A 27,174-nucleotide genomic window follows, 5' to 3' on the forward strand; every position below is an offset into this window, starting at 1 on the left:
CCTTTCTAACACGTCTTTTCTGCCTACCTTCCACCAAATGCATGTTATAGGGGAGCATATTGGATATGGTTACCATGATTCCTGTCCTGTAGCCTCCTGCCTGCCGGTGTTTCCAGAGCCACTTTTCCTCCTGTTGCTGGTACCTGGGTCCATCATGCTGCCACCTCCTCTTCAGTACCCTTTGTCACTTGGCGTGCTCCTAATACTAGTCCGGGATTCTGTCCCCTTGCACCCACTCTGCAACAGATCTGCTGCTGTCCATCTTCTCCCCGTGAAAACAGGTATGGCTGTGAAGGCAGTTGGAGACCTGTGGGATAATCTGTGCCACAGGCATCTGTTCCAGACTGCTCCAGCTGTGTTCCTGACCCGAACATGGAGGTGTGAGGACATGAGCTGGTCTGCAGCAGCTGTGCAGGGCATCGGGACATGCTCTCCAGTGCACCTTCATGGAACCGGGCATGGTCTAGAGCACTGTTGAAGATTATGTAGTTTGCTCATATATATTTTTGGCTGGCCCTCACAATAAGTGTCACAAGTGTCTCCACCAGACCTTGTTTCAGCAACAAAAAGTGATTGTTCACATTGCACAAAAGCTGAAAAGCCTCAGGTTTCTGATGGCCTGGGATGCTCCAGCACTGCCCTTTTGTTACCCTGCTGCAGGGTGGCTGGATAAGGGAGAAAATCAACAAGTGTGGGCAGTTTATTGGAAGAGGATGATAGTGGTAAAGGAGGAGAATTTTGGAGTAGAAAGAGGCGATATAAAAGGAAACAAGTTGTGGAGTGGGGGTTATTGTGGCGCAGAGCACCCCGGGCCTGATCCTCTTGCCTCAGGACAGCACTCTCACCACAGTTTGGCCCAGGGTTCTGCTAAGTGGTGAAGAACAAGTAAACTGAATAGCTGAACTCCCGGATTCGCTGAAGCGTTCGCAGTGTGAGGGGATGATTCACTGTGTTTCCTGCAGCGGATTGTGCAGCAGTTTTTTTCCTTTGAAAACGGGCACTGGTGCAGAACCCGTGTCCTAAAAAGCGCAGCGACAGCATCTCCTGAGGGGTGTCCGTCCTTCAGCTGTTCCTCACCCATCACCCCTCAGTTGCACCTCCATTGACTTCCCGGTCCCTACCCCTGGGCCCCGCTCTGCTCCCCCCAGCCCCGGGCCGCGGTGCCCGCGGGCGCTTCTCCACAGCGACCCCCGCCTCTTCCCGCGCCGCCCCTCAGGGGAGGGGACGCTGCCGCGCCTGCGCCGCCCGCCCCGCCTAGCGCCGGCCCCGCCCCTCCGCTGGCGGCGCCGCATCGGGGCGGCCATTTTGTGTCGCTGCGCGGTCGGTGGCGCTGGGCTCGGCGCGCAGCGGGGCCCGGGGCGGGTCGGCTCCGTTCTAACCCTTTTTCCCGTACAGATCCCTCGGTAAGAGCGCGGTGGCGCCCGGGCGGGCCGGGCCGCCTGCCCTGCCCAGCGCTGCGGGCCCGCGGCGTGGCGAGGCGAGGGGAGGGAGGCCGGGCGCGGCGCGGCTGGCACGCGTCCCCGCGCACAAAGGGCCCGGCCGGGCGGCGCCTCCCGCGCTGCGGGCCTGGGGCGCCGAGCGGGGCCGCTTCCGCCTCGCCGCGGCCCGGCGCGCTGAGGCCGAGGGGTCCTGGCCGGCCCCCGTCCGCTCCTTTGCTCCCTTCCTCCTTCCCTCCGGCCGCGCCCCGAGCCCCGCGGGGCTGCGCGGGCAGGTGAGTATGTGCGGGCCGAGGGCCCGGCCGTCGGAGGCGGTCAAGTGACCTTGCGGCGGTGCCGGAGCCCGAGCGGGGGCTGTGGCGGCGGCCGGGAGGGGGTCGCGGCGGCCGGGAGCGGCGGGAGTTGCGGTCCCGTTGTCGGCGCCTCGGCCCTTGGGCGTGGGGCTGGTCCCGGCGGGGCTTGTCCCGGGCGGGCTCGGCCGGGCGCCGGTGGCTGCTCCTGGCCCAGCCCTGGGGGACGAAGCGAGGTAAACGCTCCACAGTTTGCGGGGATAAGGTTATTGGTGCCTGCGGCGTTGCCACCGCTCGTCGGGGTTGCCCCGTAAAATATCAGTGGAGTTGCCGTGTAGTAACGTAATGCTCTTACTCACTAAAAAAAGTCAGCTCTGTAAGAGCCCAGGTCTCCAAAACCTCACCAGACTAGTGCTGAAATGGGTCCCAGAAGTACACCAGGAGCCTATGTGAGCTTGCTTTCAAAACACTCTTGGTTCTAGTTTTAGCTGACTTTAAACTTACCTATTCTTCTTAGTGATTTTCGTACCCACCTCAATCTGCTGGGGCTAGGTAGAAAAATCAGCAGGTTTTTTCCTTAGTGGGCTCTTAAGGCGGCTCCATTGACTGACTGTGTCCAGGGGATGGTGGTGCATTCGGTATAGCTGGTAGGGTGTTGTGGAGTCTCCCATGAAGCCTCAGAGCTGTGGTGTCAGCGTTATGTGGGAGCACCTGTGCCGTAGTCCATGTTCTCAGTTAATATGCTCTTGCGCACCGGGTTGATTGAAAGGATGGCTTTATCTCAGGCGTGGTGGATGGTTTTCTTTTAACGTTGAGAGAACTGAGAGTTGCAAACAAAAGTAGATGGTGTTTGGTGGAAAGATTAACACAGCATAGTGGAGGTTTGCACCTTTCCTGCAGAACGCTGCTTGGTTTTGTTTGTGTTTCACTTTATAGCGTGTTGTCTTAGTCCACTGCGAATCTTCAGCTTGTCCTCAGTGTTGTGAAGAGGAACATACGCGATGCTGTGGTTGCTTTAACTGGAAATACACCAAATGATTTGGGGGTTTGTTCCAAATGGAAAGCTCTTTGTGCATGAAAGATTTATCTTGAAGCAGGTGTGGTTTTGCATTAAACTGTTTTCAGGTGATTATATTCTTTTCTCCTTTGTAAACTACTGTTTGACACTGCTAGATATGCAAGTATATAGGTGAATCCTTGTAATACAGGATTACTTGTTTCTCCTTAAGGTCTAATAATAATAAACCCCCTCGTCTTTTCCTAAATACATTTGCCTTTGTAACGTAAGTGGAGAGTGTAGTTGTATCTTTCTCACTTGTAAGTCTGCTCTTCATGTCCTGGAAGATCTGTGTATATCTGTGTTTGGTTTAATTCCCTCTGTTAGGGAGTTTGTGGATGGTTTGGTAGTACTTCTTCTTCTAAATTCACTTTGGTAATGATGCTTATAACTGAAAAAGGCTTTTTTGGGGGGTTGTTTGAGGAGGAGGCAGTTATCTGTTCTTGGTGTGATTCATTCCTGGATAGTTTTCCAAAGAATCACAGTTTTAGTATGAAGTGGCCTACTAAGCAATGAAAGAGCAAGAGCTTCCCATCCCTTCTTTAGATATAAAATACATTTGTTGTCACTTAAAATGCTTGGCTCTTCTGTTGAGTTGTAAACCCAAGAAGACAATTTTTCTACAGAGATGGAAAAATTGGGCATTTGATCAGCATTTGGGTAATGAAATCATAGATTACAACCAAAAACAGAGTACCTCTGGGGGGATTTCGTACTGTGTGCTCTCTAGAGGTGACTGCGTAGAGGTGGCTGTGAAATGTCATTTAGTTTCACCAGTTTGTGACTCTTGAAGGATTCCTCATGTGCAGCTATAGGGAGGTTTTCTGAGGTGGCTTTTATGTTGCTTTGTTCAAGTAAGAAGATGCACAGGTGGAGGAAGGAATGCCTTATGGAGTAAGGGTTTGTTAAGCTTCAGGGGTTTCAAGTATTGAATTCTTGTTCTTTGCCTTTGAAAGAGTGATTTGTTTAACTCTTGGTGATGGGAATATTTGAAAGATTCTTTGAATGCTTTCTGGTTCTTTTTGTATCCTTTGTGGGAGGCATGTTCATGTTGTGAAGCCATACAAAAACTGCAGTACAGTTGCCAACAAGTCACACAGGGATAAGGTATTAGAAAATGCAGTCTCGTGGTTGCTCAATGGTCAGTGCCTTGTGGTGGTCGCAGGTTTGAACTTTCTGTATATACAGTTCTTTGTGGACTGTTCCTGCTGTTGTGTTGCCTGCATTGATTTTTGCCTCCATTTATTCTTTATTGCAGTCTAAAAGTTGGTTTTAATTGGTTGCCCACAGGATTGGCTTGGCTTCTGCTACTTGTTAAGAAAAAAACATCTGTCTTTGCAGGTAAGAGCCTTTGAATTGAAGACTTCTTTATATGCATATTAAGTATATCTTAAGATATATTTGAAGCTTTTGGAATCTGTGAATTGGTGTCAAAATATTTGGGTCAAATGATCTATAGCTTAGTCTCTTTGAGTCCCACTGGTGATGGTGGTTCTGGCAATGTTGTTCTCGTAAACAGAATTTTCTGCCAAACTAATGTTTTGTTGTTTCATCAGCATGTGGTAGTCCGGAACTCCCAGTGATTTTGCACTGTTGGAAAATAGAGCTACTTTGCTGCAGGCCACAAGTCTGCATGTTTCGAACTATTGGAGTTCAGATGTGTACAGTGGGTTCTAATTAGGTTTTGCAGCATTTAAAGGGCTTGGATAGTTTCAAATTAGCTCTGCGATGACTATCTTAATCTAACAGGTTGATTTTTAGCCTTCAACAAAACCCAGAAGGGCAGAACTGTAGTCTGCAGTTCTAGCTTTTGCTAGACAGTCTCAGGCTGGATGCTTAAAATTCCTCCTACAATACCAGTCTTGCTCCAGTTCTTAATCTTCATCCAAGAATTGCCAAGCATATTGTGTATGTGCATGTGTGTACTGCGTGGGTATTGTACTTGAACGCTCCCCAGGAGCTAGGTTGAATCTTCTAAACTTAAACTTGAGCAATGCATACATCTTAAACAGCTGTTCTGGTGTGTTTAGCAATTTATGCTTATAGCCAAGTTAGCCTTATTTGAATGACTAGCAGATAAATGGAAGTAGCATTGACAACTTGTATACCTTTTTCCAGTGTAACACAGTGGTTTTAGAATCACAGAATCGGCCAGGTTGGAAAAGATCTTTAAAATCACCAAGTCCAACCTTCACCCCAGGACTGCCAAGTCCACCACTAAACCGTGTCACTAAGAGCCTCATCAGCATGGTTTTGAAAGCTTCAGGGATTGTGATTCCACCACTTCCCTGGGAAGATGGTTTTACAGATGTTGCTGTCAAGACATAATCATGTGATTAAGGTTCATCAAATGAATTGAATCAGGTTGATTGTTGGCAGCCCTTTACTTGCCAGTTTTGATCTCCGCTTGCTAATGGGGATGGATTATCTGTAGTACAGCTCTAGGATTTTGTGCCTCTGGTGTCCCTAAAGATGTACCAAACACACAAAATGACAACAAACCCTGCTTCTGCCTTAAAGTATCTCTTTTTTACAGGGGAAAAGCAGAGAACACTTCTAACAGTCCTCCAAGAAGCCTTCAGTGCACACTTAACAGGCGTATAGCCTATTCTGTGTCTGAAGTTAATGTTGCCTCTGCATGTATGTTGATCTTTAAAAATGAATGGTGAAATATTTGAGCAGGCTTTGCTTTTCCTTAGTTGGAAAGTTTGAGTGAGTTGGGTTATTGTCTCCTAAGTGCATTTTGGAAAGAAGCAGACTTGTAAGTGTTTAGGAATGTGAAATTTGGCCCTTTTGGTCCTTGTGAGTTTTCTTTAAATCATAGGAGCAGTACTAATACTTCGTTAGAGCATTAGTATCCTGAAAAACTTGAAGCAGTTATGTTTTGAGTTGACAAAATATTCTTTGTCCAAAATATATGATGAGTGAAGTCCTTAAAATTCTTTTCTTTCATACCATGCTACTGTTAGCTCTTGCTTAATAGCAAGCATTTGCTTAATATCATGCATGGAATTAGCTGTGCTGAGGTCATTGCAGCTAGCTTCTCTAGCAGCTATATGTGTAAGCAGCTGTTTAGGGTTGTTTTTTTTGTCAGTAGTGATTTAGTAGATCTGAATAGGATACTTGGTAAGAAAACTTCAAGATAATCTCTTAGCATTTATGGTGAAGGTTTGAATTTAGTGCAGGATTGAAACACTTGTATTATCCTACAAGCTACCTAAATGTTCAGATGCTTGAACTGTTTAAGAATTCTTTTGTGACCTTATCTGTTAATTTGTCTTCTGGGCTAGATTCATGGAATCATTAGTAAATGCAGTTATGCAGTAGGTATCAGTTCTGCTACAGAATGTATGGTGTTCTAAACCAGCATATCTGAGCTGAAAAACCTTCTTGAGTTGCCTTTGTTCAATAAAATCAGATCATCAACACTTTCGCATCAGTAAGGAAATAACTACAAGTATATCTCCCATTTAACGCAAGAAACCTAATGTCTTAACTCCTGATGCATAAACATTTCTGAAACTCATTTCTTTGTATAACAGGCAATAGAGAAAATACAAACCTCCTACCAGGACATGCTATTAGTAGTCTTAGCTCTCAAAGCGTAGGTGCAAAACCAGGGATGCCTTCATACCGTTTATGTGCGTCAGGATCATCTAATTCAAAAGCAGTCCTGTAGCATCATGTAGTAAACTTCAGTATTACAATACCCTTTAGGGTGGCTCTTTTAAAGTAGGCAGAATTTCCATTGGAATTTGGTTTCAGAGTTTGCTATCAATGTCAGATTTAAAGCCACAGAATCATTTGAAAATCCTGGTTTAAAACAGTGCAATAAGTCTTACATGCTTTCTTAAATGTATAGATAGTGTGATAGTTCCTATTCTGACCTGTTTCTTTTCAGATGGGCCACTTATTTTGCTGTTGGAAAATGGTTGGGCAGTGAAGTGGAGAATAAAGTTGAATGTGTCACTGTAAAAGTTGAATGCCAGGATGTTGCTTTGTTACCTCGCCATGGAGATGGGAAAGTTGCTTTAAAAAAAAAGTAATCCCTGAGGCTTAGTTTATATTCTTTCTGTTGCTGCCTTCCCTTGCTGGGGGATTATGGGGTTTCTTAGTGGTATGTACACATTTTGTTTAGACCGTGTGATGTTCGTCTTGCAAGTTCCAGTCTCTCTTTCAAGATGATATAGTAAGGAATCAGATTGTTGTATGCAGCTCCTGGAGCAGCAGAGCTGACTTTGTGCCAATGGGCTTGTCTGCTGTTTCCTTGAGGGAGAAAGGTCCTCTGGCTTTCCTGGAGTCAGGTGGGTGTGGGCCAATGCCCTGTAATACCCTGGTATGTTGGTTGAGTTCATTAGTGTATGAAAGGGGTTAGCTCTGGTTTATTGGGCAAGAGAACAAAATACTTAAGTACCCATTTAAGTAATCTGAAGTTCAAAAGAAAAATGGCTTCTTTTTTTCTCCTATAGAATTGTTGCTCTTGTTTTTGTCAAGTACTGAGTTCAGCCTTATGGGCATGGTTAAATTGTCGGATAATGGCTTTCTTTACCAAGTACTTAAGGATGTATTCAAGATGTTACCTACAGTGATTAGAAGACTTGGACAGGCAAATGTTGTCAGGCAAAAGACTTCTGTCCTGGCAAAGATTTGACTGTGTGCTGGGATACACTACTTGGCTGCATGTAAAATGTTGGGAGGCAGTTGCTTATTGTATTTGGTCATAGCTGGTATTTGTCCAGAAGTCTTTGGTGCCCTGCATTCTGGTGTTGCATTGTATCATCTGGTTGGGCTCCATGATCTTAAAGGTCTTTTCCAACCTAAATCATTCTATGATCTGTTTAATCCTTGATTTCAGGTGCTTAATTAACAGCTTTTGTATGTGACCAGTGGGAGCCATGGAGGTTTCCGCACAGATACTGAACTGGCTTGTACTTGGGAAGTCAAGAAATTTCAGAGATGAAGTGGCTCAGGTGAAACAAGGTGCTACTGCTGGTGGTTTAGGATGAGAGGCTGGCTTCTGAACTAGTGAACTGTGATAGTATTAATATGACACTTTCAGTCTTTACTGGAAGTTTGTCAAGAATAATTGAAAATGGCCTACTCCTGTTTATCTTGAACTTCTGATATGACCTCGGGCTCTTCTGTAGAATGTGCACAAGGTAATTGTAATCTAATGTTCAACATTGATTTTATACTTCCACTAACCTCAGCTGCAGAGGTAAAAGCTGTTTACTTGTGCCTGAGACAAGGTGTAATGCTTAGCAGAACATCTGCAACTATTACAGAGTGCCTTGTTCTGAAAGCTGTAAAGGCCAAATATCAAGCTAGGAAATGCACAGATACTAATGTAGGTGAGGTCTGTATGCTCACAAAATGTCTGGGACTGGTATATAACTGTTAATAGCTTCATGCTTACCTGGACCTCCTACCATCACTAGGAGAAATATGGAAGATCAGTATCATCTAGATGGCTTCTGTCAGATGATGCGAGAGTCTCACTGTTGCTGGTTGTCCATTACAGGTTTTTGTTTGTAAATAACACTTATATTCTCAGTTGTCTTCACCTGCCAGGAGCTCAAATCCCTCTCCTGGTGAGAGAGAACTCCATTTCCCATAGGTGTGCTTAATTTTCTGCAGTCACTTTGCCAGGTACAGGAGATACCATATATATATCAGTGTATGGTAAATTGATTTTATTTGCTTCGTTAAAATACTCATTTTGGTTATGTTCCATTAAATATTCCTCTGTTGATTTTTGATGTTACTTAGGTGTTTTGGTTTTTTTTTTCATGTTTTATTTTTTACTGACACTCGTGGGTCTCAGTTTAACATTTACTTTGGAATTCCTAGTGAAAAAAATATATACTGATGATGTTGGTAAATGTTTTAATACTTCAGTCTGTATGAAGTAAACGTGAATAAGGAACTTGGAATATGAACATGCTTAATCTTTGCAAGATGTTGTTAGGTGTATGTAAAGAAATGTGGTGTCTGTAGGTAATTGCATGGTGTCATAAACAGTAGTCTGACATGGCCGTTGCCTTTTCTCATCTGCAGGTGTGTGTTGTTTCAGCGCAGCATGGCTGTGGTCATCCGCTTGCAAGGTCTCCCGATTGTGGCGGGGACCATGGACATTCGCCACTTCTTCTCTGGATTGACCATCCCTGATGGGGGCGTGCATATTGTAGGGGGTGAACTGGGTGAGGCTTTCATCGTTTTTGCCACTGATGAAGATGCCAGGCTTGGTATGATGCGCACAGGTGGTACAATTAAAGGGTCGAAAGTAACGCTGTTGCTGAGCAGTAAAACTGAAATGCAGAACATGATAGAACTCAGTCGTAGGCGTTTTGAAACTGCCAATCTAGATATGCCACCAGCAAATGCTAGCAGGTCGGGACCCCCACCTAGTTCTGGAATGAGTGGAAGGGTTAACTTACCTACTACTGTACCTAACTTCAATAATCCTTCTCCTAGTGTAGTAACTGCTGCTACTACTGTGCACGAAAGCAATAAAAACATACCCACATTTTCTACTGCCAGTATGGGGAGTGCACCTCCAAATCTTGGGAGTACCTTTGGTAGCCCAACGTTTAGCTCAACTATACCTAGCACAGCCTCCCCAATGAACACAGTACCTCCTCCACCAATCCCTCCTATCCCAGCTATGCCATCTTTGCCACCAATGCCTTCTATTCCCCCTATACCTGTTCCACCTCCTGTACCCACTCTGCCTCCTGTTCCTCCGGTTCCTCCAATACCCCCTGTGCCCCCTGTACCTCCAATGACACCTATGCCTCCCATGTCAGGAATGCCTCCTATGAATCCTCCACCCGTAGCACCTTTACCTGCTGGAATGAATGGGTCTGGAGCAGCAGTGAATATGAACAGCGGCTTGAATCCATTGTTTATTGGTCCCATGAATCCTGTAAATCCTATCCAGATGAATTCTCAAAGTAGTGTCAAGCCAATTCCAATCAATCCAGATGATTTGTATGTCAGCGTTCATGGAATGCCCTTTTCTGCAACAGAATCTGATGTGAAAGACTTTTTCCTTGGGCTCCGTGTGGATGCGGTCCATATGCTGAAGGATCATGTAGGTCGGAATAATGGAAATGGACTAGTTAAGTTTTTTTCTCCTCAAGATACGTTTGAAGCACTGAAGCGAAACAGAATGCTGATGATTCAGCGCTATGTTGAAGTTAGTCCTGCAACAGAGAGACAGTGGGTGGCTGCTGGAGGCCACATAACTTTCAAGCAAACCCTGGGTCCCTCTGGGCAGTCCCACCCACCTCCTCCCCAGGCTCATTCTAGGTCCAAATCTCCTAGTGGACAGAAAAGGTCACGGTCGAGATCGCCCCATGAGCAGGGTTTCTGTGTCTATTTGAAAGGTCTTCCCTTTGAATCGGAGAACAGACATGTGATAGATTTTTTTAAAAAGCTGGATATAGTTGAAGACAGCATTTATATAGCTTATGGACCTAATGGGAAGGCGATCGGAGAGGGGTTTGTTGAATTCAGGAATGAAGCTGATTATAAAGCAGCTCTGTGTCATCATAAGCAGTACATAGGGAATCGTTTTATTCAAGTTCATCCAATTACTAAAAAGGCAATGTTAGAAAAGATAGATTTGATTCGTAAAAGATTACAGAACTACAGCTATGACCAGAGAGAAATCCTCATGAATGCTGAGGGAGATGCAGGCTTGCCAAAATTGTGTGCACATATATCTAATATTCCATACAACATAACAAAAATGGAAATCCTTCAGTTTCTAGAGGGACTGGCAGTGGAAGAAAATGCTGTACAGATTCTTGTTGATAATAATGGGCAAGGTTTAGGACAAGCTCTGGTTCAGTTTAAAGCTGAAGATGATGCTCGTAAGGCAGAACGTTTGCACCGTAAAAAACTGAATGGAAGAGATGTTGTTTTGCGTTTGATAACTCTAGAAGAAATGAGAGACATTGAGAGAAACCCACCATCTCAAGGGAAAAAGCTACTGAAAATCCCGATCCAAGGAAACGCGGCTGTGCCGGGAGCACAGGGTTCTGGTGGGGATGAGCATGCTTTCTTGGGGGGAGGTTCGAAAGATGCAAACAATGGTCCTCCGTTTAACTTCCCTGGTAACTTCAGCGGGTCTGGCTCATTTGGTCCCCCTCTGCCTCCGCCTGGAGTAGGTGGTTTTCCCGATTCTAGACCAGGGATACCTGCAGTTGCAGCTGGCGGTTTACCTGGTGCAGGTGTTGAGGTCCCAGGTTTTGCGGGTGGCCCTGGCAATTTGAGTGGACCAGCAGGTTTTTCAGGGGGTCCTCAGACTTTCGGTAATGGTCCTGGCAATGTAAGTGGACCCCCTGCCTTTGGTGCTGGTCCTCCAGGGATTGCTGGTGGTCATGGACATATAAGTGGACCTCCAGGGTTTGGACCTGGACCAGGAAATATACATGTTGGTGGACCCCCTGGTTTTGCAACAGGCTCTGGGAAGCCAGGACCAACTGTTATCAAAGTGCAAAATATGCCCTTTACTGTTTCGGTGGATGAAATTTTGGATTTCTTTTATGGTTACCAAGTGATTCCTGGTTCAGTGTGTTTAAAATACAATGAAAAAGGCATGCCCACTGGAGAAGCAATGGTTGCATTCGAGTCTCGTGATGAAGCTATGGCAGCAGTTGTTGATTTAAATGACAGGCCTATAGGCTCCAGAAAAGTAAAACTTGTTTTAGGGTAACTGTTAATATGAAGTAGTTGTAGAATAGATATTCATAGTGCTGTGATAAATGCATCCGGATTGGTTTTTATAGTATTTCCAGGCTAGAACCTGTGGATTGTTTAAATTGTAAAACAGATTGGTTTTGATAAGACAGAGCACTGGGTTAACCATTGCATAAGAGCCACTGCGAAGAGGGACGCGCAGTGGATTTTCCTGTACAAGTCTGTGGAGAAGCCAGACAGATTCTTAGTCACCATAGAAGTTTGGTAACCTTTACTGGTCACAGTGCTTATCAAGGAGTTTAGATTGGTTTTATGTAGTTTTGGATAAGGGAAATAGATGAAGTCAGTGAAGCTCATCAGTGGGTGCTCTTGCAAGCCATTGTAAAATAGATAGCTATTTCTAGATTTGGTTAAAAGCTGGCTGAATTTGCTTTGTTTACAGGTCAAAGCTTTGTTTAAAGTCCTGATTTTACTCTGCAACCGAACGAATTCTCAGTGTACACAGATTAATTGTTTTGTGTATGTATCTTTACTTTTTTCCAAGATTCTCACTGTATGAACAGTTGAATTATGCCCATTGCTGATGTGTCTACCAAACTAATTCCTATAAGTATGAGCAGAATCGTTCTGTAAAATTCAAGCTGTTCTTTGTGGAATAACCTTTAGTTATTTATATATTGCAATTATAACTGTGCAGAATAAGACTTTTGCCACAAGTATAGCTAACCTCAAACATTATCATATGAGTTTTGTAGTACACTTAAAACATTTGCAGTAGAAGTAACAACTCGAAAAATACTCATTATTGTTTAAGTAGCTTGATTTGTTAGGATTACATGAATCAGTTGGGATAGGATCTTTGACACTAGTTGGATATTGATGTTGTATTTCTCATGTGTCTCTTGAACTCCTTACATAGAGTCTCTGCTAAGAGAACCAAAGTGGTGATTATTAGTAGAAGATTGGAGTCCAGCTAAAGTGTTAAATTAGTTTATATATGAAAGAAACTCTATCTTAAGCAACTCTGTCATTAATTACTGCTATGGGTGAATTCAGAGATAAAATTTATTTTTCTCCAAAACTTGAAAATACTGAGTTTACTATATATTTTTGCAATAAAGTTGTGCTGTTGTATTCAAAGTCTGTATAAGAGTTGCCATTTTCTTTGGTGTGCAGTAAAACCTTCCATGGAAAACCAGCGAATTGAAAAGGAAGTAATTGCACAAGTGAAAAGTAGACTTTTTTGGTTCATCCTTGCTTGGCTTATGATAAATTCTAAGATTTGGACATTGCCTGAAAAAATCCTGCTATTCCCTGCAAATCATTGTACTTAAACATAGCAAACTTTGAACTGTTTTGTTTCCTGGACAAAGAAAAACAGTGCCTTTTGGTGTTGCATATCATGGAACACTGAAGTGTATGGTCAGGCAAAATTGAGAGGTGCAAGTGGCAACAGTTTTATTCATGTGGTGTGTAGGAGAGATTTGCAATCCTGTGCAGCGCTGCATCCTGAGAGGATTTCCCAGTACAGGAATGTGTGGAAGGATTGTATAAAGGTGTACTTCAATAAAGAGGCGGTCGCATTACACAGATGCTTCTGTAATTCATTAGCGTGATTTTGTTTTGACAGATTCTAGGTGGTCCCACCTTTTGGAAAAGTCATGTGATTTGTATATACTGTTCAAAATTAAGCCTCTGTTAATAAAACTGTCTGTCTCTGAAGCTTCATGTTATGCGTTTCAACAGTCTTTGGGAGTAATGTTTCAACAGCAGATCTTTGTTTCCTTTATTTTGTTTCCTTTTGGAAGTCTGAAAGTCCCCTTGCTGATGGCAGAAGGATGTGATTAGGAGTCAAGCCTTTCAGTTTACCTTTCCAATTTTGCTCTTTGTTTCTTTTTCCTTTTTTTTTTTAACAACTTTTATTAAAGTTTCACACTATATTGGAGTTATTTGGGTGCTTGTTTCTTCATGTTTCACATTAGAATAAAATTACTGAAAAGGAAAACTTGGCTTCATTGTTCACAGCCTTGATTTAAGATCTTGGTGTGTGTTGGCTGGCGGAAACTGGTGATAACTGTGTCCAATTTCCAATGGATCACAACAGTGCTTGCCTTGTTGTGAAACGTAATTAAATTCCAGGTGTCTGGAGTTAAATGCACAGTTCTGTGTTAACTGTCTTTTGATTTCATGTCTAGATCCTCTTGGTAATGGGTACAGGTTTATTAGGATTTGAGTTAGTCGCAGCTTATGCTGCAAACCGTGCTTGTGTGCCTGTCCCTGAGGACTTTCAGAAAGTGCAGGTTTGTTTTGGAAATCTTTCATTTCCTGATTCTTGATTTTATGTTATTTTTTTCTAAATTAAGATGTTTAAATGCTTATCTAAAAAAATGTGCAAACCGGTACCAAAAGCCACTGGTGTTTGGGACATTGACATGGATGGAACAGTTATGTGGAGGATTTGGGGTGGGGAAGGGGCTCCTGATCTTGCCAAGCAGTTGATGCTCCAGGTTTTTCAGCATAAATTCTTACTAAATTAATAAGTAAATATCCCCTCTTCCTCGAGAGTAGGCTCTTGGAAAGTAGGAAATTGTAGGCACTACCAAGTGTTACTTGCGGATACAGGAAATTTTCAATAACAACTGGCTTTCATGTTAGAAACAGCCTTAAGCTGCATGTTGTTCTAAATTATGAGGGATACTCTTATGGTAACAGACTACACTGGTAAAATTGCTTACTTCACATGTATGTGTATTTGTGGACAGCCTTAAAAGTAAGGGGTAGGACCTCTGAGGTCCCTTCTCCGGTGTGGAAGGTATGAACTGCCCTTGAATATTCCCTGTGAGGCTGGCTGCTGATAAGAGGTAGCAACAGAAAGAACTGGGTAAAGGACACTACTCAGATTCACAGTTTTGGCTTTACTCTGAGTGTCAGGAGCTGACATCCTGCTTAATCTCCTTGGAGCAATGCAGTGGATGCCACTGATGTCCCAGTTTCTTCCAAGTTATGTTAAGACGGTACTTGTGTTTATACAACTGGCTAAGTCGATGTTTATAGCAGCTCCTTAAGTGCTAGTGCCTAAAGTACTACTTCTGAAACAAGTGGTGAAGTGTTATATTCACAAGGTGATTTATGTTAAACATACATATTTTTGCTGTCCCATTCACAAGAGAAAGTATGAATATAATAAACTATATAGTGACAAACCTGTGATGTATATGGAAGAACTGCACTGGTTAGATGAGGGTGACTTTAAAGTTACCAGGTTTTCAAGCAGTTACATGTAAACGTCACAGTTGGATTTTGTTTTTAACAAAAGTCAAACCTGTAACATCGCAGACAACATTAAAGCCAGTTCCTTATTGATGAATTATTGGTGCCATGTTCTAAATGTGGGTTTATGAGCGCTTTGAGGCTTTGTGCGCTTAAAGAAAAATGAAGGATGCTACTTTGTATTCTAAGTAGTGTTCCTTGCATAGCATTTAATGTTTTCCTTGAATGTCTGTGCTCTGAATCTGTTGTGAGTGGAGAGGAAGATCGATGCAGAAGTGAAGACTGTAGTCGTCTGCCAGTTGACACCGAAGGTCTGCTTTCTAAAGAACGTATGTCCTGGTCAGTTCTGATCTGCTTAGGCTGTCCTCTGAGAAGTTGTCTGTGTGAGATTAGCATCTTGTTTCACTGGCAGTATTTTGGTGTGCTAAAGACTGCAGACTCTAGAAAAACAATACTTTTGCACACCAGTGGTGTCTTAACTGTAAATAACACTTGCAGTTTCTGTATCTTGTTTGTCCTCAGTCTTCTGCTGTGGTGGTTCCAAAGCTGCTGCTTTCCACAGCAAATGCTGTTGGTCCTCAGCGTGTTCAGCAGTGTGCACCTCTGAACCATGTTGGCCTTCTGATCTGCAAACCCCAAACCGCCTCCTGTTATGCACCACTTAAAGCCTCTGGCTGGACAATGGACCACTCTTTGGGAGCAGCTGTTTTTGAGTGATTATCCAGATATGTGGATTAGATCCTGCATCAAAGCATTGCAATTCCTGTTTAATACAGGCTCTGTTGCAAGGAAAAGATGAGATTCTCTCTTTGATAACTGATTGGAAGGGAGCAGTTTTGAAACCGGACTGGTATATAAGGAGATAGTTTGAGTCTAGGCACAAATGAGTTTTATGTCAGTTTGCTGCTGTAGATATTGTTCAGGTCTTTAAAAAGGAAGAAAAGATGCTAAATTCTGATGCTGTAAGGTTTCTGAGGAACGGTGCCTTGGGCCTAGAAGCAGTATTGCCAAATACAGTTGCTCGTCTTTGTCCTTCTGCAGGTTTGCTAATGTTTCCTTCTGTTCTGTGGCTGTGTTCATGGTCTGGGGAAAACTGAGCTAGAGTTTGTGTACAGAAAGAATGACTTCTGGTGGAAGAAGAGAAACTTAAATGCTTCTGCAGGAAGAGAAACCTCCTGGGCTTCTCTTTGTTTGGTTTTGGCAGTGAGAACATGACTGTAGTTGAAAGATTTGCCTTTCTCATGGAATGACAATCTGTTGGTAGCATGTATTCGCCTTCAGGTTTGTGGCTGTGCACTCAACTCCGCGGCTCTGTCCCTATGTTGCGCTCAGGTAGGTATAATGTAGCTTATTTTCTATGCAGATGACTTTGTCAGGGATTTTCTCAGAGCTGTCACTTTGTGCAATGTTTGGGTGTTGTTTGTGCGGGGAGTGCTTCCCACCTTCCTGACTTGGATCCTTTTCACTCCGGAGTATAAATACCATATTCCTTTTCCATAGCTCTAGGCTGAGCATGGTTGTCAGATGGTTTAGCCAGGACTCTTTCTCACTCATGGGTCTTCACTTCCTTTGTTACTCTTCTGGTTTTATGTATGTATTCACAGCATGGCAGCTTAGGAGAGGAGCACCCAGATGAATTCTGACCCGAGTAAGCTTACTCCCGTGTGGCTGTTTTTTCTCTTGTATGCTCTCACATCTACAGCCCTAAGTTCAAAGGATCTTGCCAGTTGCTTCCCAGATATGAAAGCAAGCTTTAAGAAATACTGAATATGTTTCCTTTCAATGAGTCCCATTTCCACAAAGCCAGATTTGTGACTCTGTGCTTACTACTCTCACACCAGCATTACTGGCTTTCCCCTCAGTTTTGGGAGGTGTTTTGTTACGAGTTACCAGTGATTAGACTGTAGTTCCTCATTCAGTTGACAGTGGGTCACAGCCAGGATAACTTCAAGGAGTAGAGTGGGAATTGCCTGTTGAGTACGTTTTCCCTGTAAAGTTTAAGACCGAAAATGAAGGACTTGGAAGGTTTGCACAGGGAAAACAAGAGCTGATCCTGCCTAAAGCTTTCGTGGTTGGCATAGCCTGGCTTTTTGGACAGGTTGCTGCTTCTGGAAGGCTGGTGACTTTGAAATCTTCATATTGTGGTTACAGTGTTGTTAACCAAAGAAATCAGTAGGATGATGTCGCTCTGATTGTGACCGTCTGAAGGTAGGTGGAACTTCCAGGTAGCTATTTCATAGTTTCATTTCAACCATTTCTCATTAAATGTGTCTCTCTCTGGCTTTGCTCTGTGTGACAGCAGGAAGCTTGGCAAATGTTTTCTAGCCGCTTAAGCAGATTTGGGGAGGAAAATGGAACCTAAACTCCTTCAAGAATTCCTTTTAGATAGCTTTGATTGAGTGCCTTTTATGATAAAATTCATAGGACTGCTGTCACTGAGGTTTCAGGTCCCTGCGTAGCACCTATTTACTCAGTGACCTTGCTGTGGTGGTGCTTGCCAAAATGTGCTCCATAATGTGAGTTTATTACAAAACACTGCTGTTTTCAGCAGTGTCACCAAAGCAGTGATGCTTGTTTTGACTGGAGGATGGATGTGGAATGTGGAAGGTCCTTGCTTGTTTGAACAGCAAACTCAACTCGGAAGTGAAAATGATGGTTGCCGATAGAGTTGGGTTATTAGCCAAATGCTTCTAATAGAAGGGCAGGAATTACAAATCTGTTCTTCAGGAACACTAATGCAACCAGCTACAAAAGCAAAGAGACTAAAGTAAAATTAAGCTTTGGCAATTCATAGATGGAATGGAGGGGAAGCCCCCTTCTTTAAGGAGGGCAGGCAGAGTTGTTAAACATTACTAATTCACTTGCCTAAGATTCCCCTGCTACACTGCAGTGTGGCTGCAGAGCCAGGCTTTGTGTTACAGGTACAGTCTCATACGAGTCAGTTGAGTGTTATCTGTAGCGCTTAGAGCTCTTTTCATCTATGGACTTGAGTGCTCTTAGGAGGTAAGTGTGTATGCAGGGTGGTGATGTGGAGCTGATTTGTCTTGGAGTAAGCCAGTGGCAGAATGTTTTCATTCGACTCATGTTAAAGGCACATCAGCATTAGCATTAGTGAAGTTGCTTCAGTGTTGAAGTTGAAAGGTTGCAGCCAAACTTTCACTCTTCAGCTTTACTACAAATAACCAAGTGATGCCCTAATCTAACGAAGAGTGTTCGTGGTTCAGAAACTTCACTGAGCTTCTGTGAAAAAGAGCAGAATAAACTAGTGAGTAGATAAACTGATCTGAAATCCAAATTCAGTTGCTAATAGTAGAATGTATGAGATCTGTAATTGAGCTAAGTGGTTTGCTGTTAATCCATTAAACCTGAGCCCTGTGCTGTCTTGCATCTTCTTGGGTAGTAAACCAGAATTTGTTTTGATGGTCAAGTCTGGTTTAAGGTTTATAAAGACGACTGTAGTTGTCACTGAAGTCAGTGATAACCCCTGTATGTATAGAAGAGTGTTTGGAGTAAACTGGATGCACCTATTAAAGAAAAAAAACCTTTCAAGTATATCTGAAAAGTGACATACACAACATCATGCCATACTGCACCAATGTCCTGAAGGTTTGGAAGGCTTTTTTGTGTCCTCTGGACACTCATCCCTCCCTTTGGGTGATTTTTGTTAAGACAGTAATCCAAATGGCATCTCTTCCTTTCAGTACAAGTACAAGTAATGCTAGTTCTTTGAATGAGGAAGTAGTAAGTATTTGGCTACCCTGATTACTGCAGGAGCAGAAAGGGTGTGCAAACAGTGCTTTCCTTTCTGCTGGATGGCTCGTGCTACTGCTCGTGTTGAAGTCTGTCCTTAGTTGTGCTCGTAAAATAACTTCAAGCAGAAGCAACAGTAAGTTTTCTGAAGCCAAAAATGCTTTGGTTTAAACGAACCCAATAATCAGTGTAATGTAAATCCTAATACAAGTCTGCATATGGTGCGTCTGTGTGAAATATCAGCTATTTTGACTGAATACAACCATAGTATTATCTTTCAATTCTGTTACTGTGAAAGATGAGAGGAGTCCCTGTAAGCCAGTTCTACACCAGCTGCACTGTGGTATGTAGTGCATAACCTTCCTCTCTGCCTTGTTTAGTCTTGGAAAGATAGTAAGGACCTGTTGCGTTGGATGGTTTTGAGCAGCCCATATTCCAAGGTTGCTTATGTGTGTAAGATGAAAACAGATACGGTTTTAATCGTTCTGTGTCTTCAAGTCCTTTTCCTGCTGTAGATAGGTACAGATAGAAGCTGATTGGTGAAGAACCTGCAGTGAACAAACTGCTAAGGTGCTGAGCCTGTCTGAGTTGTCCTGTGCTGCCTGTTGCGGTTACTCAGTTCGTCTCTTACTGTGCAGGTAGTGCTCTTCCAGGTTCCACCTAATGGTGGTTGCTCCAAGTCTCTGTACTCAGAGTAAATGGCTTTCAGTTCATGCTTGTACCTGTTGCATTTACTCTAGGTTTTTGCTCTGAGATCTCTGCCTTAGTTTGGTTGTATTTGTTAAAAATATCTTGGAACTATTAATTTGACTTTGGGAAAATAAAGATTCTCTCCTGTGGGAGAATCTGAGGCTTGCCAGTGTTGGGTTGTAGGGGTTTGGGTTCTGAGCTGGCAGAGGCATGTTTCCTAAATGGTGCGAAACGTCTTTGTAGCAACTTCAGCCTTTCAGTGACAACAGACTTTGTAGCATATAGGTTGGGAAGTATTGCAGTAGGGATACTGTGGCAGCAGGCATGGAAGAAGCACTTGAGGAAATACTTGTCTGCAGTTGTAGAATGTCTTCTCCCATACTGCAGGCAGATTGTATGGTCATTTTGCTTGGCGCAGAGACAAGCGGAATAGCTTGACTGTCCTAATGCTGTTGTGCTTTTGGGGAGGTACATAGGCAGGAAGAGGTGGATCTGAAGAACAGAAAAGGGACACAAGGTCTGTGTGATGTTTTGTGGCTTTTAAATACTTCTGTTGTTGTTCTGGATGGGGGAGAGAAAAAGCAATGTTTAAAATCCCTTGCTATAGCCTTACCCTGTTGGTGCCAGGTTTTTGTGGTGGTGGCTTTGTTTGGAGGCTTTTCTGTTTTGGAGCATCACTAATCTGCAGTAAATTGGGATGGAGAAGTGAGGATGTTTGTAGTACAGATGGTAATAATTAAGTGGCAGAAAAGTATTATGGGGATGTGAGTCTCTTGAATCATATACACAAAAGGAGAAAGAAGAGCTGAAAGTATTGGCATAAGAAAGGCTGAACTTGCAGTGAGTAAATCAAAGAAATTAATTTCTTATGAATACTGCAGAAGCAGTATTATGGGATTTTTTCCAGATCATGTTTCAGTAGGAGTTATATTCGAGATTAAAGTCCATAAAGAAGAAAGCCTGAATTCTGTCATGGGAGTAGGATTCTGTGATGCAGAAGAACCTGAAAGGTCGCTTCTGCTTTATGTCCTTACTCATTTTTAGGCAAGAGTTGTCACTGTGCAGTAATAACTCCAGATAGTCTGAAGAATTCATCTGGGGTATCTCAGCCTTTCTTAAAAGCCATATTTTGAGCTCATATTGTTCATACAGTATGTGCTAGTCTAGACAGATGGACCTTAATGAGTTTCTGCCTTGAAGTCACCAGTGTAATATATCTACATTTAAGGGAATGGGTACAATGTGGGATCTGGAGTAAGTACAGGATTGCTGAGATTTCCAGTCTTTGGAAAGGGTAGAGGTTGCGAAAGGGAGCAGCAAAAGGAACACCAAGGTGTTGCATCAAAAATAATGGGTGAGTGTAAGTGGTATGCTGTGATCCCTGTAGGTTGAGCTGCAGTGGACGTGCAGGAGTATAGTGTAGTCCTGCCTCAGCTTAAGGAGTTTGGACTGAGGAGTGGAGCATTGAGCTGTAGCCAGACTGATTTATTGGGCATAGGACAGAATGTGCTGGAGATGGGAATAGCAGGAATTTCAAAGGGAAAGAATGAGTCCTTACTTGAAGCAGGCAAAGATGATTTGCAGTGTAAAGTCGCCTGTTTGGGGTTGTTTCAAAGGTCACTGTGCTTGAGCTTTTAAGTCTGGTTTTCAGTTAAGTTCTTTACATTTCAGTAATAAATACTTGAGAATCACAAGGTTTCGGGGAGGGGAAAGCAGCTGAATAAAAGAATATGAAAGGAATGAAAGAAATCTTACTTGGTGGGAGAAGTCAGTGAGCACTTCAAGGACTGCAGTTACTGTTCCAGCTTCAGGCAAATGAATGACTCCAAAGCCCCAGCCTGCTTTACATTAGCTTTGCAAGGAAATGGGGTTTGATATTCTGCTATTAAATGCTATGAAGAACTTTGAAGCTTGTTTCCTTTTGCGTGAAGAGCATAGGAAAATAACAGGTTTTGCTTAAGTTCAGGTGTTAATTTGAACCCTGTTGTAATTTAATACAAACTAATAGCTGAAATAGACTCAGTGTTCACGTAATCAGTTTGGTTATGTATGTCTCTGAAAAGAGGAGAAATACATGTATCTGTCTAAAGGTATGCACAGGCCTTTCTTTGAGCTTATTGGTTATGATTAAGGTGGATGTTGGTGGTGCCTAAGTTCAAGGTGAACATTGAACAGTGTAAAGTTGAAATTGAAGAAAGTGATGGTGTTTCCTTGGAGCTCGGGCTTGGCTCTCATTTGTCTGCACTGAAGATAATGAAATGACTGAAGTTCTTGTTGGCATTTTCTGCTGGAAATTCGTTCTCTTTGTGATTTTTAGTGCTTTATTTCAGCTTTTTTTTTTTTTCTTAAAACTGTCCTGAACTTGTTATTTTTATGATCCTAAATGGGGGCTTTGCTTCTCGGTTCTGCGAATGTCTCAGAGGTTGGATTGTCACCGCGTGTGCTCAGCGCTTGTTCCCGTGGGCTGACTGATGAGAGCCCCCGAACTCTCGTCGTGACACTTCTTCAGCTTCAGGGTTCATGTGGAGGCAGCTCAGTGAGTAGAACTAGGTCATAACTTCCATGTGTGTTTAGTGCCTTCAGTGCGCAGTAGTCAGTGACCTCTTTGCTTAAGGTTGTAGTCAGGACAAAGGGAAGTGGCACACCCTCAACCCTTCACCCTGTAGGAAACACAGGTCAGCTTTCTGCTGTGTCTGTCCTCCCTGGGAGCTCTCATCCCTGAAATGAAGACTATATGATGGGCTATGAATGCTCCTCACCAGGACTGCATCAAGCCGTCAAAGCAGTTTGGTTAGACAGATGTTTGTAACTGCTCAGTGCTCTTACTTCTTTTTTGCAATTGGGAGATGCCTTTTGTTTCAGGTTTTATGTCAAATTTGTAGTAACAGTTAATTAACCCCCTTCCCACAAAGCTTTGATTGATCAGTTGACATATGATGACAGATAACGTGGAACGCAGTACAGAGAATACTGATTATTATCTGCCTGCAGTAATGCTGGTATTACTCATCCCTGCTCCAAACCCCCAGGAATAATGAAATTGTAGGAAGAAACTGTAGCTGTTTCTATTATGTGCAGAGCTTCTGGGCTGTAGGATGAGCTCTGTGGCCTGTGGAAGAGCCAATGTGCTGGAAAGAAGCTGTATTGACTGATAATTGTTGTGGACTGTGGTCTTTCTCGTGAGACTCCTTAATTTCAGTTTAAACTAAAGATGCTTTTTAATGCATCTAATGGTACAAACCTGAATGATTCCTTTTAGAGCCTGGAAGGCAGGATCACACTAGGATTCTAATTTTAATCATACATTTAGAAAGTGATGTAGATGCTACCTCAGCATCAGTTTTGTAACCCCAAACCCTGGAATGTTAGAGGCTGCCCCTGAAAATTGAACTGGTAATCTGAGAAAGCTTTGCTTCTGCTGGTCTGCACATCCAGGGATCACAGCAGGAGAAGAGAGGAGCTGTTTGGAAGAATGTAGCTTGATAACTGCAAGATGTAGGATTAAATGAAGCAATGGAAAGGGGAGAAAACTATGTTCTGTTGTTGGGAAGTGCAAGATTAACTGGGTTGGGCTGTTACATGTGTTGGGTTTATTTCTCGAGTTGTTGGGTAGCTTAAGGCTGAGAGGGTGAAAATTGCAGTTGGTTTGTGCTGCTGGCAGAATTGCTTGTGCTTGTGTTCTGTTTGTAAGCAGAATGTAAGGCAGAAGCGGTAGTGAGTCTGGTACAAAATAAACTCATCAGAATTCAGCTGTCCTTAAGGCTTTAATACCTGTGCTTAACCTTTACTTAACCAGGTTCTTCAATGTGTAGTATTTGATGTACACTGAAATAGTGTATTGAGTATCCTGTACAGTGTGATACAGTTGATGAGGATTTATTCATGTGATTAACTAGGAGCAGAGCACAGGTTTTCTTGTGCTGAATCCTTGCTTATATTCCATCTTACGTGGAGCAGTGAAACCAGGCTGGCCACAAGACTGGCTCCTGCAATAAGGCTAATGTTCTCTCCTTAAGACACCACTAAAAATCCTGCTGGTGATGTGTGATGCCATGAAGTTGTTCAGTTTTTCTTGTCCTTGGGGTGACTCCGTGGGTTCTGTGAGCTGCCACGCTGGGGTGATCAGAGTCACAGCCTCCTTTTGCCCTGGGCTCCCCTTTTTCACCCCATTCTCCCCAGTGTTAGGGGGAACGGGAGCCTCTGGCTTTCAGGTTAGTGTGGTACAGAAGCATGGAAGAACAAACATTGTAATTCAGTAATTCTCACCTTATGTGGTCCAGTGCTTGATCCTTTGTCGATTAAATGGCCCTCCTGCTGCAGAGGGATAAGTACAGAAGTGGTTGTTTATGCTTCAGACACCCATATGGGGCATTTTGGGGAAATGGGAGACCCTCCAAAGCTCTGAACTGGGACATGGAAACCTTCCAGCACGCTTGTGCTAGAGCTTTCTGCAAGCCAAGGTGGACTGTGCCTTCCTTCGCTTATGTTTGAGTTGCTTTTAAGTTTTGGTTAAGCTGAATCAGGAGAAGAACGGTTAGAAATTAATACTAGACTTGTCTGTGGAGCTGCTTTTGGTTACATCGGAGAATGTGCTTTTCTGCATGAAATTAAGTTGATATTTCTGTAGAAATGTGAAAAAGGTGGGAGTTCTGCAATGCTTGCATAAAACTACAGAAAGCAGCAGTAGTCTCTTGTTCTTGCTGTTGCATGGATCTCCTATGTGATTTTCCTAGAATGTAGCTTTTCTTTGGTCTCTGATTGTTTAGGACCAACTTCTTTACTGGTGTGGTTCAATTCGGTTTAGAGCAGCTGCTTTGAAATACGGGATTCCTCTTTCTATTCATGTTACACAACTGTTGGAGTTTGTGATCTTACCGGGAAGAAGTGGTATGCATAGTAAACCTAATGTTGCCTTTTTTAACTGGACCTCAGTTTGGCTGTCTGAGCCCTTAAAGCGTACTTGGTGTGGAGCTATTCTGTGTTGTACTTAAGTAACTCGGAATGATGTCTGGGTGAGCAGGGAAAGGCTTCTCTGGAGTATGTGCTTGGGATCTTAGACTTCTGTGGGTAGTATTTTGCCCTAGAGTTCACAGGGATAACATGGGTGATGTATTATCAGGTGCCTACTCCCAGCCTTCTTGGGAGTGTTTGAACATAGTAGCTCCTAGAACCTTTTTCTCTCGTCATGTGTCTGTACAAAGCACTGGTAAATGATGAAGCATCACTGCTCGCTCAGTTCAAAACCATACCGCTGGCGCAGCGCTTGCTCCTTGGGATTAAGCTGGCGTGTGCCAGCTGGGCAGCCTTCAGAGTGATGAGATACCAAGAAGATGTTGCAGGGTTGTGTGAAGGTTCAGAATGCGGGAACTTAAGAGGAAAGAGAAAGCATCACAGGGTTCTGCTTGATGGGAAATGGGATGGGAGGTTGGATTAGACATGAGGTGGTTCTAAGTGGTATTGTCAAAGCCTTCAGGATGGTCACTCCTCAGAGGAAATGAGCAGAGCCTTTGTGGAGAGGGGTGGAGATGAAAGTCAATTGATAGATACCACAAACAATTCATTTTGTTTTATAGGAGAAGAGATGCAGCTACTACAGTAAAATAGCGTTTCCTATGGGGGGTGAAAGTAAATACTTTTGCTTTAGGGAGGAAAAGAGAATATTTGAGACAATGCTGAACATCATTAAATCCTGTTCAAAAGCATCTGATAAGAGAGGTTGGGGCTAGTTTACCTCATTGCTGAGGAGCTCCACTATTATTCCCCCCCTTCAGTGTTTTTGTATGTGTGTGGTTGGGAATGAAAACAACCTAAGCTTTTGATCTTTTTAAGCTTTTCACATACAGGCAGGTTTCAAGAGATCTGAGCTGCTTCTGGTGATTGCATGAGCAGGATAACTGGGTAAAGGTGCTTCCCTAGGGGCCAAGCAGATCTTCAGGCTTGACTGAAATAGATGTTTTGTCTTTAACAGACCTCCTACTCCTTGCTCTTGCCGCTGAGATGTGTCGACTGGTGTGTGTGAGCAGGGTTTGCTGCTGCTGTTATTCCAAGGGATGGATTGAAACTGGAGAACACCACGCAGTGTATTTGGAAAGCTGTGAAGTGAAAAAACAACTTTGTGTGGGCTCCTCGGGGATGTCTGTAGGCAGCAACATGTAAACAATTGCTGGCTGAGGTTCAGACTGATGTTTTCAGATTAAACATGAATTTGATCTGAATCTGTTAAGGATAATGGTTGTCTGGGGTTGCTAAACCAGCTTTCTTGTTGTCCCCTGCGTTGGCAAGGAGGGAGTCCAGCCTGTTAAAACAGTTCCTGCTCTGCTGCTACCAACAGCTGGACAGGCTGTAGTCTGTGTGGTCCTGATTGTCACCTGCATCAGCCCGTACCCTGTGATCTCCGGGTGGAGGAGGATGTAGGAAAGGATCCCTGGTGGCTTGTAACTTCCCAAGGGTTCAGCAGAACATCTGAGTTGTGTTTCAAGGGAAATCCTATGCCATTACTGAATCCAAAACAGGATGAGACAGCCTTCTGGGTGTTACTGTATTGAAAGAAATCCTTGAAACCGTGGAGTATTTTCTTAATGTCGTAACTGGTACTGATCTGTGTCACTTCACCTTCAGGCTTCATTTGGTTCCGTCTCACACTTTTAACCTACTGGTGTCTGTAACATGGTATAAATGTGTATGGACTTGTTCTATGTGCAGTTTGAGATGTGTAGTAATGGTTTCCTCCCAGAAAAGGACTGCTGCTGTTAGGGGATGCTAAAGCTTGCAGGGAGCTGTTTCTTTAAGATTAACTTTATTCTGATCCTTTGTGCTCTGGTGGGAAGGAAAAGTAGCCCTGGTTCTGTCTCCTGTTGGTACATAAATCTCTGCAATAGATGAAAATAGAGGAGAAATGTTGTTGTGGGAGCTGAGGCTGGCTGTCCTGATCTTCCTTATTGTCAAACAGCTGGTATCATACAGACATGACTGGTTGTCTGTAGAACTGCACTGTGCAGACGTGACTGTGAGATGCAAGCTGGTCTGGTGCAATGGCACGTGTAGGTAAGGGAAAACCCCAACACCTTGACCTGTGGCTTTAGAAGTGTATTTATGAAAGGCAGTGAGTTTCTTTGTGAATCTTGGTTGGGGTTTATGGCAATTGAAGGGGAAGATGGAGGGCTCTGACTGGTAGATTCGAAGTAGTCTGGTCAACTGTTCCACTTGTTTGAAGATGCTGGCGTTCAAGCTGCTGCTGACCTTAGCAGAAAGCTGAACAAGGGTGCTCCTTGCCTAAAGCTTTGCTAACATTCTGACTGAGCACTGGTTTTGCCCTGCCACCATCACCAGAGCATCCGAGTGCCATGCAGTAGCGAGTTAAGTGACATTAACGTCTGTCCAGGGCAGACTGGGCAGTCAAAAGAGTTAAATGTTGTCTAATAAAAGTTAATCTCTTCATTGAGATATTTACACCCTGCAAGTATCAGCCCTGTGGATACTCTTGATACTAGAAAGACCAGACAATGCTTTCCTTCTGAACTCTGAAGGACCTTTCCTAAGAAATATGCACATTTCAGATGCTTGTTAGAGCTCCCAAGCTGTCGAGTCTCTTGAATGGTGGTGTTTTTTTTTTTGATGCTTGAAGCTTTCATCTTCTAAATTTAGTTTAAATTAATCTTGTAAATTCAGATTGTTCAGTCTGGAGAAGAGAAGGCTCGAGGGGAGACCTAAGAGCAGCTTCCAGTGTCTAAAGGAGACAACAGGAAAGCTGGACAGGGGCTGTTGGCAAGGGCCTGTAGGGACAGAACAAGGGGGAATGGTTTTAACCTGACCGAGGGGAGATTTAGGTTAGATACAAGGCAGAAGCTCTTCCCTGTGAGGGTGCTGAGGCGCTGGCACAGGGTGCCCAGAGAAGCTGTGGCTGCCCCATCCCTGGCAGTGTTCAAGGCTTGGACATGGGGGCTTGGTGCAGCCCGGTTCTATCAGTGATGTGTAA

General features: G+C 43.5%; 2 protein-coding genes across 4 annotated transcripts in view; both read left to right on the forward strand.

The window, feature by feature from the left end:
* The first annotated feature begins 1,266 nt into the window (after nt 1-1,266).
* The window catches only part of CPNE1 (copine 1), a 38,609-nt gene continuing 12,701 nt past the window's right edge, over nt 1,267-27,174 (forward strand). For 2 of the 3 annotated variants that reach the window (XM_062642081.1, XM_062642083.1), the window contains exon 1: nt 1,267-1,403. The gene's annotated coding sequence lies outside the window, so the exon portion shown is untranslated. Of the gene's footprint in view, nt 1,404-8,841; nt 8,984-27,174 lie in introns of those variants that run through there. The other variant, XM_062642082.1, reaches the window with a different exon arrangement.
* RBM12 (RNA binding motif protein 12) lies at nt 8,863-13,211 on the forward strand. The gene has a single exon (XM_062642078.1). It carries the CDS (start codon nt 8,863-8,865, stop codon nt 11,503-11,505), a length of 2,643 nt encoding a protein of 880 aa, XP_062498062.1. The 3' UTR covers nt 11,506-13,211.

Source organism: Pezoporus occidentalis, unplaced genomic scaffold (genome assembly GCF_034315485.1).
Source record: "Pezoporus occidentalis ecotype Australia unplaced genomic scaffold, CSIRO_AGI_Poc_V1 ctg70, whole genome shotgun sequence".
NCBI lineage: Eukaryota > Metazoa > Chordata > Aves > Psittaciformes > Psittacidae > Pezoporus > Pezoporus occidentalis.

Excerpts from the sequence above, each read along its gene's own strand:
- RBM12 (XM_062642078.1), top strand. The coding sequence starts at position 8,863 with ATGGCTGTGGTCATCCGCTTGCAAGGTCTCCCGATTGTGGCGGGGACC.